This window comes from Sciurus vulgaris (assembly GCF_902686455.1).
Source record: "Sciurus vulgaris genome assembly, chromosome: 3".
NCBI lineage: Eukaryota > Metazoa > Chordata > Mammalia > Rodentia > Sciuridae > Sciurus > Sciurus vulgaris.
Window position 1 is genome coordinate 38,853,346 of NC_136463.1, and position 12,691 is coordinate 38,866,036.

Sequence of the window (12,691 nt, forward strand, 5' to 3'; positions counted from 1 at the left end):
CAGAGATGGTGGTAGGTAACACAGTGAAAGCAAACAGATCTGGTTCTCAGTACTGCTGGTGTATTCAACTCCTACCTTTGTGGCCTTCCCTCTCTAAGTGACAGTGGCCTTGAGTAGTGATTGCCTCTTCACTGGCGAGGTAAGTAAGGTGGCTGGCAGTGACCCCTGGCCACACAATCCTCCAATCACCCCTTCGTGTGAATTCAAATCCTGCTGACCTCAGCGGCACCAGCCCATCCTCCATGGTCTTCCCTTTCAACCAACACAGAGGCCGCTGTTTCTCCTCCTCCATCACCTCTGTAGCGGTCAGAGTCCAGAGAGCTGAGCAGTGGGTGCTCCTGACAACCAGCAGCAAGGTGGACACCTCTGCTCAGCTCTCCCTGGATTTGCGCTGCCCTGCTGACATGAAGGCCTCGGTGGCTGCTTTCCTTCTCCTTGTCTTCGCCACCACGTCTGCTTCTCTCTTCCAGCCAAGTGAGTTCACTGGACCCTGTGCGGTGGAATGAGAAAGGGGAACAGGTGGCTGGCAGAGAGGTGACACCAAGAGTACTGTCAGCTTTCGGACCACATCGGCCCCAGGGCCTCTCCCAGCCTTCGCCCCAGTTGCTGTTCTCAGCTCCTCCCCTTTGTAAGTAGAACTGGACTTGGTCCAGAGCCTTCTGGGGAGGGGCAGGTATAGGAAACTGAGTTAAGGTTTCCTTGAGGAGTCCAGAGGATGGATTCAGGGAGAGGAGCCTAAGAAGTAGCAGAGAATGAAGAAATAAGTGTAGTAAGTGAAATATGGGAACCATCACCTGGGACCCAGCCCAGAAATGGGGATTCTGCACTAGACACCCCCCTCCCTGGCAGCGGCTGGCATGGATTGCCGGGACTACCAGATAACCAAGATGAGTCCCCGTGGGATGGCCAAGTATGCCGTTTGGGGATGTGGCCCCCTTTCCCACACCTATCTAAAGAGAGGGTGAATTGGGACCTATGGAGAATAGGGTTTGCTTTGCCCACTCTCTATCCGCTGCCTCTGCCATTATTTATAAGGACTGGTGACTAAGGAGACACAAAGACACTCAGCCCTTCTATGTAGCCACCTTTGGTGGCTCCAGCCCATCTTTTCTCCCTTGGGGCTACCCAAGCCTGTATTGACCTGCATAAACACACAGAAGAGCAAAGGTCAAGTGCATCATGCAATCTGTCCACACACTCAGGGTGACTAGCCCTGGTCTTTGGAAATTCTGTTTTGAGAACCAGGGACATAAACATCACTTATAAAAGAACTGTACACAGAGTCATTTATGGAGGGACTGCGTGTGTCTGGTGGGTAGGAAGGGACAACAATGTCCTCTGGAGAGGTCAGTCAGGCTAGTTCAGTGGGTTCAGACTTCAAAGACAAAATAGTCCACCTGAAACATGGATCAGCCAGAGGGCGCTCTTGAGATATCCCAAAGTTTGTCACTGGTTGGAAACAGAGGGTCAGACTACATAGGGACTTACTGGCATTCTGCACGTTTGGGGACTGGTCTTTGGCCTGACTTCCTGGGTGGTATCTCCAACTGGTAAGTAGTCAGGGGAACTCAAGAGAGCACTAACCTATCAAGTCCAACATCCTTCAAACACCACAGAGAAGGAAAAAAGCTGTTTGCAATCAAAAGAGTGGCCATTACTACCATTTGTTCTCAATTATATTCTAACAGGCACCAACTGAGCTTTCAGTGAGCCAGGTTGAGTTAGACATCTTCTCAACTATCCTCACCATGATCTTAGAAGTATCTTTTTATCCTCATTTAACAGATGAGGACACTTAGAGAAATTAAGAAAACTGCCCACAGCTGAGCACGATGGTGTCTGCCTTTAATCCTAGCAATGCAGGAAGCTGAGGAAGAAGGATCGCAAGTTCTTGGCCAGCCTCAGCAACTGAGTGAGACCATGTCTCAAAATAAAATTTTAAAAAGAACTCAGTAATAGAACGCCCTTGGGTTCAATCCCTAATATTGCAAAGAAGAGAAAGAAAAAAGAAAATAGCTCATGATTCAAATCATTTATTCAAGATTCTGACCCCAACCGCCGGAGGCCTCAATTGTACCGTTTTTCCTCTTGTTCATGGATCCCTCACACCCTCTTCCCTACCTCAGCATCTCTAATGCCTCTAGGGTGGAGCCCAGATTCCACCATTGTTGGTCCATATGTGTTCCATCCTTCTCGCTCGATTTCATCTCTTCCCACTCCTTCTTCCCTGGCACCCCAAACTGCTCAGCGATGGCTAGACACACGAGTGAGTTTCCCCCAACGTTAGGCCTCTTTCTTTCTTCCACACCCTACAAATTCTTTGTCTGTCTAGATCCTACTCATCTTCTGAAAACCAACTCAGGCACCCACGCCCTGCTTTGGGACTTCCTGGACCCCAAGGCTGGGCTCAGTCCCCCTCACTCTGTTTCCACAGCACCTTGTACCAAAGTCTGTTTCTATCCCAGACCACGTTCTATGGCAATGTTTAACATTTCACTTTCTTTTTTAGCCTGGCTTGTGGTGGTCACATCTTCTAGCTCTTTTCACCCCATAGAACCCCAATACATACTTGCCAAATTCAGTCACAAGTAAATAAGAGTGAGCCAGTTTCTTTAGCAAAGATGAGTCTTTGCACCATTTGTATTTGATGACACTCAGTTCAGAGGCTGAGGGATCCAGGTGTGTGTCCCTGAAAGGTTTCATCTCTTTTGCTTTCCCTATTGCCCATCAAGCTGTCATCAGTCCTTGCAAACAGGTGGCTTTGCTATCAGAGGAGTGGCATGCAATCGATGGGAGATGGCGGTAGGCAGCCTTGGTCTCTCTGGTGGTCTCACTAGCTCAACTTGCAATGTGATTCCTTCAGGAATCCCCGAGTCAGTGAACGTTCCAGCTGTCTGCTGCCTGACGTATAATGAGAAAGTATTGCCACGGAAACTGGTAATAGGATACCGAGAGGCCCTCACCTGTCGCCTACCAGCAATCATGTAAGCACTGCCTGCCAAGATGACTGTGGAGATGGGAGGGGAACTCTGGGGCAGGAATGGGCTGCATAAGACCAAGAGGTCTCCATGTTAGAAGCAGTGGAATCTAGAAGCTTTGAATCTCGGGAACCTGGGTTTAATTCCTGATTTTGCCACTTATACCTGTGTGTTCAATAAGCGGCAGCCGTTATGAAACCCAAGCCTAAGAGTCTAGAGTGAGTGGGGAAGGGAGTGAGAAAAGGGTGGGGAAGTCTGAGGGGATCCAGATAGGGCAGCTGAAGCGAGGCTGTCGAGGACATGAGCCATGTGAGCTGGAGGGGGCATGTGGCCTGGATCTCCAACCTGCTCCACACAGCCCATGACACCTAACTCTGCCTCCACAGCTTTGTCACCAAGAAGAACCGAGAAGTCTGCACCAACCCCAATGACGACTGGGTCCAAGAGTACATCAAAGATTCCCATGTACCTTTGCTGCCTCCCAGGAACTTGGCCTCAGTTAAGATCACCAGAACAGAGAAAGGCCAGTCCCAGCTCCACTCCCCATGATGATGAGGCCTCCATGGAAGCCCAGGTGTAGGGAGAAAGGAGCCCTATGGTCTGAAGTAGCACAGTCACAGAGACACGGGTCAATGATCAAAATAAAAGTATTTTGAATATTGTCTCAATCTTGGGAGGAAATGTCAAAGTTAAGGGAGGGAAAAAGACAGTCTCAATTCAGAGAAAAATCTTTCACCTTTTCTTACTCTGTGTCCCATTTCTCACCTTCTACCAACACATCAGTTATTCTAAATATTCCAGTTTCCAACCAACCAAACCATCTCTGGCTTCTGGATCTTGGCCTATTAAAAGTCCCATAGAACTCTTGATTTCTCCTGTTAACCTTACTGCATTCCTGGATCTATTTTTCTCCCATTATTCTTCCCCCCCCCCCCCCAAACATAATTTGGTGGTCGGAAAAGGGTAGGCCAGGGTGGAAATATTCACATGTTAATAACTTTGTACCCTGTAGCAGAGACCTGGCTGCATCCCCACCGCCAGGTTTGGTGCTCCTCAGAAGGTCATGGAAAGGATGCCAGACCCAAAAGCAGAGGTGTGCACCTGTAGCTTCCACCTGTTATGCAGAGCAGAGAAAGGGCATTAGGTGAGGCTGGGGGTAAACTCTCAATCCAGATCTTTTAAGCTTGCAAATAAATAAAGTGTCCTTCATTGCCAATTTGATTCTTAACTTTCTGCCTCTTCCCTACTAATATGAAAGAAACTTAATCTCAGGGTTTTTTCAGGGGCCTCTTACATTGCCTTGATAATTTTGTCAAGATTGGGAACTGCAGCGTTCGGTAGCACCAAGGACAGGTACACACAGTAAATCTCCCCTGCTCTCTACTCCTCTCTCCAGCTCAAAAGCAGGGAGCTGAATTCAACAGAATCCAACATTTTCTAAAAATGCTGTTGAGCAGTTAAAACAAAAATGAGGCAACTGAAGCTAGATGACTACGAGAAACTATCTGGTGAAAACTGGCTCATGAGTTAGATTCTGGTGAACTGACTCATAACTGTCCCCGGTGGTCATGTGGGTAATACACGAGCCTGCCTCCCCAGCCCAGCCCAAGCCCCTCCGCCCGCGGCACCCCCACCCTGCTAACAGACTCAGAGAGATTGGAAATTTGGACCTGAGAAACACAGACTGCTTGCGGCTGCAGCAGAGGTGTAATTCTGGCAGCGTCCCAATGGAAGAGACCTATGAACTTCTGCCCTGAAGTTCCTGGCGCTGCTCTGCTTCCCGCCCTGCCCCAAGGTTGGGGGTCTGGCTAGTCTTTCAGTTCCATGAGATAGCCCAGCAGCCTGACCATTATCCCACCTTTAAAAAAAAATTGTCATAGGGCCACAGTGGCACTTAGCACCCCTGGAGTAACTTTTGCTGGTTTAGGGGGTTCTGGGATGTGTGTTTGTGTGTGCGTTAAAATATACATTCATATAAAACTGATCGCTTGAATCATTTCTAAGTGTACCGCATATTCACATTGTTGTGCAGCCTCACCACTACCATCTCCAGAACCTTCTCATGCAAGACTGAAATTCTGTACCCATTACACACCAACTTGCCCTTCTCCCCTCCCCCGCCACCGGTAAGCGTCATTCCATTTTCTGTCACTATGAATTGACTACTCTAGGTTCTTCTTGTAAGTGGAATCCTTTAGTGACTGACTTACTTCCCTGAACATTCTGTCTTCTAGGCTTATCCGTGTTGTAACATGTCAGAACCTCATTCTTTTTAAGGCTGAGCAATATTCTATTTTACATGTATCCCATATTTTATCTTGCCACCTGTGGACCTGTGGTATCTCCCTTTTCTTTCTGTTAACCAGAGTTAGCAGATCTTGGTTTATGTTACTTGCATCAAAAGCACCTTAATGTGTACCACCACTATACTTCAGAAGGAGCTCAGAGGCAGGCGAGGGCTCTACCCCACATGCTTGCTACCATTTGTCTACCACAAGAGGTCAGTGCTAACCTGTTTTTGTCCCACCTGGCCTGTGAGCTCCTGCTCAGTGTTCTAGGAGTTCTCTCTGCACACCTTCCTATCAGAGCTCAAGTGCTACAGCTAAATATGATCAAACACCTCCCTTCAGGGGCTCACAGTCTGAGGTTCAGAGAATCACTAGCAAATACAATGTAGTCAGGCTTGCAGAGGCCAGAGTAGACATGAGTTGGGGTGGGGACAGTGACAGGGCCTAACTGACACAGGAGCCAGGACAACATCAGAGTACATACCCAAGGCCAATAGGAAGTTTCAAAGTCCTCAGCCAGCACCAGGGTCAAAGTCAGGGAACCAGGATTCAAAGGCTTAAAGGACAGAAATTGACTGAAAACAGGAAGCACAGGGCCATGCTTCTGGCAGGTCATTGTCTTTTTTTTTTTTTTTTTTTTTTTCTGTTCATCAAAGGAGTTCAAGGTTGAGTTGCTAGTATGAAAATTTGACTAATTGAGTATTTATATATACAAAAGCAAATCCCTACTCAGCACACAACATTAATCTTGCCAAAAACTCCCAGGAGTTCAGAACCAGAAGGGTTTTTCATAGGTGCATTCCATTGTTTTTCAAAAGGGCTATTCCTAAGCGGGGCACAGTGGCTCACACCTGTAATCCCAGTGGCTCGGGAGGCTGAGGCAGGAGGACCTCGAGCAACAACAAGGCGCTGAGCAACTCAGTGAGGCCCCGTCTCTAAACAAAATACAAAATAGGGCTAGGGATGTGGCTCAGTGGTGGAGTGCCTTCAATCCCTGGTATACTTCCCAAATAAAGGGCTATTCCTAATCTTTTCAAGGAAGGAAGATGGATACCTCACACACACACACACACACACACACACACACACACACACACACGCACACTTCCTCATTCTGGCACACAGGGGTTTCCAGCCCATGACATCCTCAAGTGAAACCTCACCCACATAATCCTACTTCCAATCAGCTTGTGGAAGGGACTGTCAGTTTTGGGAACAGAGGTGGCCAGTTGGGAGGGAGTGGAATGTACAAGCTTTATGAGGGAATTTTTTTCAGTCTTGTGTAAGAGAAAGGGGTGGCTCCAGTGAACGAGGCCCAAACAGAAATATGGGGGAACCAGCTGGGACAGAAAGAGAAGAAAGTGAAAAAGCAACTCTGGATAACAAAAGAGCATGTTCCTCTCTACGCCATGAGGATTTGGATCAGATGGCCAAATGTCCTGAGGCTAGCTTTAGAAATGCTATCAGGTCCTCTAATGTGGGCCAAGTGAGCACAACACACTTTCCCCAGGGAGAGCACATGTGTGCATGTTCACGGGCAAGCAGCCATTGAAAGTTGCCAGTGGCCTGAGTTGGCACTTGGGGGACATAGCTGATGTGATGGTCTAAAATCACTGGATCCAAACTTGGATAGACAAATCCAGATTCAAATCCCAATTCTACCACTTCCTCTGAGGCGTTGGGTAACCACTAACTCCTTCTAAGCCTCAATCTCCTCATCTGTAAAACAGATCAATAGCAGTAGACAGAGAGACAAGAGTACTGCTAATAAATACTGGACTCTGGAGAGATTCAAAGAACTTTTCTGCATTTTTGCCCATTGCTTCTTGGCAGGAGTAAGAGGACACTGGCCTGGAGGCCAGGCTCCCCATGTAGCCCAGGTCAGGGGAGAGGATCTTCAGGGCTGGAGCTACTGCTTCCGCAGTCAGGTGACTCCAACCTTTTCCATACTCGTAGGAGCCTCAGGCTTATGTGGATTTGAAGGTTTGTTGTTGTTGTTGTTGTTGTTGTTGTTGTTGTGTTGTCTAAAATATGGTCCCCAGTTCTAGTGCCAGATGTGTCATAGTGTGACATTGGGCACATCAGCATTCTTCTCTAACCTCTAGTTCCTTTATCTTCACAATGAGGAGAAGCTCCTTCCTGACTCATATTCTATGGTCCCAAGGGAACATCAGATACAGGAATAAAAAGGTCCATCTGTGGAGCACTTGCTATCTGCTAAGTACTCCTCATTTCACCTCCCAATCCTCTCAACATCGACTGGTAGCTACTGCTATTGCACAACCCGTGCAAAGACCCTAAGGCGGGCACTAGCTTGGCATCTGGATGGGGTTGCTGAAGCATGAAGGAGGGGGAGAGCAGGCTGAGTATAAAAGAAGACAAAAGCAGGCCCTGCAGAGCTGTGTACACCAGAGCAAGAAGTGAGCAATTTATTTCATGAAAAGTGAAAAGCCACTGGGATTGTTTAAACAGTCATGTGAGATCATCTGATTTACATGTTTAAAGAAACATTGGCTGGATAGAGAGATGGATTGCTGAGGGCAAGGAGCCTAGTTAGGAAACCACTGCAGCAGACCAAGCTACAGTGATCGTGGCTTGGATCAGGGATTCGATTGGAACATATTAAGAAAGACTTGGGCTTGAGCAACTAGGTGGATGTTGATGAGATCCATAGAAAGGGGAAGTCTGGTGGGGTAAAACAGGTATCAGGAGTTCTGTTTGGCTCTTGTTAATTTGAAGATGCTTGTTAACTGGTCATGTTGAGTAGGAGGTTGGCTATTTGAGTCTTAATTATAGAACGGAAATGAGTCAATAAAGTTGAAAATATATCAGCAGAAATTATGCAATCTAAGTTAAAAAAAAGAAAAGAAAAAAGATTAGAAAAGAATGAACAGACCCTCAGGGACCTATAGAATAATCTCAAAAGTTCTAACACATGGACACTTGGAGTCAAGAAGGAAAGAGAGAGAACAAACTAGGAAAACATGGAGAAACAATGACAGAAGACTTCCCAACTTTGGTGAAAGGAACATATTTACAAATTCAAGGCAGAAAAGCCCACAGAGAATAGATTCAAAGAAATTCATGCTTAGGGATATCAAAGTTAAACTGCTAGAAACAAAAGAAAAAATCTTGAAAACCAGAGAGAAAAATGATGTGTTACAAGGAAAACAACTATTTGAATGACTGAAGACATTATCAGAAACCATGAAGGCCAGAGTACAATGGGACAGCTCCTTTAAAGTGCTGAAGGAAAGTTAGTTACCATAGGTGAGAAAAAGTATGCCTGTTCTGTCTTCTTCACTACAACTCACTGTACAAGAATGGGCAAATGTCTCTTCCAACAGTTTCTGCTGGTCCATGCACCCAGTAGAAAAGCAGCAAATGGTCTTCTTTTCTAGGTGCTCACAATTAAGAATATTTAGTTCAGCTAAAACCATCCACGAGGGCCAGGAAGAACTTAAATGAACTGTAAATTGTTGAGGTTACCCTCAAGACATCATTCTGTAGAGGTGCCTTTAAACCTTTAGGGAGAAAGAGTCAAGAGGACTGGGTGCATTGGAATTAAGACTCTCAAACAAAAGGAAAAACAAACATTGTTCCCAGCTTCCAGGGGATGCATCCAGGGGAGACAGATCCCACTTGGGGCTGATATATAATAGTCTCACATATGTAGCAGAGCAAGAGAGACACAATTGCCATTGTGCACATACTTTTCAAGCCTCTGTTTGGTCTCACCTGCTAAAGTATTTGGTTAGTGAACCAAATCAAATTTCATGAGCCAAATTTTCTTGAGTCATGAGGTAAAAAAAAAAAAAAAAAAAAAAAAAAACTATAAAATCACATAGTAAAAGGTGTAGATAAATTAGCTAGTTGCTGAACGGAGGGAAGAATTAGAACAACAATTCCTTTTAGCATAAAGCAAGATCCTGGAAAAATCTATTATAATCTTAGCTTCATTTTTCTTTATTTATAAGACAGGCCCTACTTGTTGAGAGATCAATCAAATAAATCAGTGTGTGGGTAGATAGATAGATAGATAGACAGACAGACAGATGAGGTTCAGGACACAGCACCCAAAATATGACTAGGAGACCAAAATACATCAACCTAAACATGCCTTTTTGTTGCAAAAATTAGTTTGAACTGATTATTTTGGGAAACAGTAGACACAGAAGAAGCTCTGCAAAAAAAAGGAAGATACCCTTTTGTAAGAGAAATTTATATTTATAAAGGAAAAACTCTATGTGTAAAGGTGTGTATCCCTACACTGGGAAGAGAACGACTCTAAACCACTAGAAACTCAATCAGAGGAGAAGACAGCGACTCAATTCTACATAATAAAACTCACCCTTGATTGATGGTGTTTTTCCTGGTCATAATAACTGGGTCTTCCCCACAAGCTTTGTTCTTTGTTCCAGCAAAAGATGTGAAGCCATCTCTCAGAGAGTCATTCTTCCCTGGGAATCTCCCATATATGCATGAGGTATATCTGTTATTAAATTTGTTTTCCGCAGATTAATCTGTCTTTTCTTATAAGGATATTTCTCCAAATAAGAACTCAGAAAATAATGATCTTTTCCTCCCCTACAATATAAAGAACACATGTGATCTCCCTCGAGGTTCATAGTAATCCAAAAGAAAGTCTCCTATGTTTCACTGTCTCTTGTCCTATCCTAAAACACCCTACCTAATGTTCCCCAGAAATGGGCATAGGGTGAGTGAGGAAATCAAGGCTCAAAGAGATGCGGTGACTTCTCAGGCTCACATACTTGGTAAGAGGGAAACATACTGATGGGGTACAGGAAGCACTACACCAAAGTACAGCACTTGGCACACTGAGAACCCTAAGCTGAAGGAAATTGAGAAAATCACAGGCATGAAAGTTCTCTCTGACCTTCTCTTTCTCTGACCTTCTTTCTCCCCTGAAGCATGGGCATAATGGAATTCTCTGACCTACATCCCCAAAAGCAGGTCATAAGACATTCATTCCATGAGGCTCCTGCCCCATACTGGGAGGCCAAGAAGAATCTGAAGGGACCTTGCTAAGCCCCTCCCAGTATATCACAATCAATCACACCCCCTTTTCAGACTGTTACATGACTGTCCATCGTTCACCAAACCCAAGCATAAAAATGCTGTTTTCCCTAGATCATCAGGGTTTCATTTCTGAAGTCTCCATGTCTCATAAAACTTTGGTTAAATTAATTCATCGTTTTATTCTTGTTAATCTATCTGTTGTTATTAGGGTATCAGCCATGAACCCTGCAATGGGTAAGGAAAATATATTACTGGGGTGGGGGGGGGGGGGAAGGAAAAAAAAACAGAATGAATCAAACACCATTACCCTATGCAAAAGTACGATTACACAAAGGGTATGCCTCTACTTCATGTGCAGACAGAGAAACAAGATATACCCCATTTGTTTACAATAAAAATAAATTTAAAAAAAGAAAATATATCACTTCTCTACAGTACCCAATTCTTTCATATTTTTCCTCTCCACTCCATGGTTTCAGGGTGAAGTCACAGGTTGGTTTGGCCAGTTTGGGTTGAAGAGGTCATCTGGAGACAGATTGTCAAGATGTTCGAATGCCATACAGAGGGGTCTGAGTTTTATTTGTTATGAAATAGGAGTTGTTGAAGGGGAACTTTGGAATCAGAAAAATCTGTATACGAATTGTAGGGAGAAAAAGCAGTATCTTTATCATTATTGCAAGGTCCATAAGTGAGACCCCTAAGACAAAATAGATTAATAAGAGAAAATCATGCAAATTTATTTAATAAAAGTTTTATGAGACAATAGTCATCAAAAATTAAGACCCAAAGACCCATAGAAAACTATTTTTATGAACAGTCATGCAGAGGTATGACTGAAGGACAAGAGTGCAAGTTCTCAAGGCAATAAACTGGGGTGGGTCTTTATAAACAAGGCCTGCTTGTTCAGATCTTCCTGACCTTCAGGCACAGGGAAGGACTCTTCAGGTGTGAGGGTCTTATGACTTACTTTCAGGAAAAGTAGGTCAAAGAACTCTCCTAGTCTGGAGTCCAGGCTCCTAGAAAGCAGTGTCAAGAGCAAGACCAGTTCTTGGTCTTTAGGGAAGTTTGGGGAAGCACATAGGGACCAGATCGTGTAATTTCTGGTCTCTTGGGATGAAGCCAGAAGTCTTGTCCTGCAAACTGCTATGTACAATTGGTAAATGGGTTTGCGAATATCCAAGAAGGCCTCAGGCTTGGAATTCAGGACAAAACAAGACTTCAGTCCTCCCTGAACAGACAAAAAAGAAAGGTAACAGGAATTCAATAAGTAGAAGCCATGTTCTTTTATCAGGAACCAGTGATGAGATAAAGAAGGACATGGGGAATAGTAAGAATTGTTATTTACTAAGCACCTTTCCTGTGCCAAAAGGTGTACAAGATACCTGGAGGGGAATTGTATGACTTGGACCTAAAACAAGTGCTGGGTCATTGCCTTGAGAGTCTAACTTTAAAAAGGTCCTCAACCCCTGGGTATTCCCAAGTCAGCCTTGATCTGCTTAACAAGGAGCAACCAAGCCTGCAGGTGGAGATCAGCAAGTCCAGCTGTGGGAGGCCAGGGTGAGGATGGCTGTCACATCCCTCACTTTGTACCTCGACAGGGGCTGTGTCAGTAATGAGAGCTTAACAACAAAATCTTTCCTGGTGTCCTTTTTTTAAAATTACATTTGTGAATCATTCGGATGTTAAGAAAAACAATAAAAACCCATTGTCAACATGAGTACAATTTAAACTCCAGTTGCATCAATAGCACATTGTCAGTCCATCGGATGAGCAGATCTTCAATTTGGTCACAACCAGTTTCGAAACCGAGTCAGTTTGTTTCCTATCTGGAGCTGCTGTGGTTTGGCATGTAGTAATAAATTAAAATGCAGCCAGATTCTTCATCCCATGAGTTTCATGAAATCATAAGAAGTGAGCCCACAGAGTTACAATGGACCCAGTTTCTGACAATGGATCCAGTTTCTGACATTGAAACTGATATCATCTGAAGGTAAGAAAAGAAGATAAAGACTCCAATGATCTCAACCACTGGCACCAGAGTTGCTTTTAAATAGTGGATTGTTTTTGTTTAGGAAAATACCTTGAAAGGCGAAATGAAGAGCTGAATGGAAGATAGGAATCTTAGGACATGGGTTAGGAGTGGGAAAGAAAAGAGAAAGGGAGGGCTGGAGTTGTGGCTCAGTGGTAGAGCGCTCGCCTAGCATGTGTTGAGGCACTGGGTTCTATTCTCAGCACCACATATAAATAGATAAATAAAAATAAAGGTCCATTGACAACTAAAAATATATTTTTTTAAAAAGTGGGGGTGGGGAGGGACTAAAGTGGACAGGAAGTTGAGAGTGAGGAAAGCAAAGAAAGTAAGGGAGATGGCTGGGAACAAGAGAA

At 44.6% G+C, this 12,691-nt stretch overlaps 1 protein-coding gene across 1 annotated transcript; it reads left to right on the forward strand.

Moving 5' to 3' along the window:
• The first annotated feature begins 227 nt into the window (after positions 1-227).
• Positions 228-4,194, forward strand: CCL16 (C-C motif chemokine ligand 16). The gene is made up of 3 exons (XM_079132112.1): positions 228-474; positions 2,864-2,984; positions 3,365-4,194. Exons 1-3 carry the CDS (start codon positions 243-245, stop codon positions 3,525-3,527), a joined length of 516 nt encoding a protein of 171 aa, XP_078988238.1. The 5' UTR covers positions 228-242; the 3' UTR covers positions 3,528-4,194.
• Positions 4,195-12,691: the final 8,497 nt, after the last annotated feature.

Bases quoted from the DNA above. Each gene is read 5' to 3' on its own strand.
- CCL16 (XM_079132112.1), top strand. From the start codon at position 243: ATGGTCTTCCCTTTCAACCAACACAGAGGCCGCTGTTTCTCCTCCTCC. The intron at 475-2,863 runs GTGAGTTCACTG...TGATTCCTTCAG, and splicing joins TGCTTCTCTCTTCCAGCCAA to GAATCCCCGAGTCAGTGAAC. The intron at 2,985-3,364 runs GTAAGCACTGCC...CTGCCTCCACAG, and splicing joins TGTCGCCTACCAGCAATCAT to CTTTGTCACCAAGAAGAACC.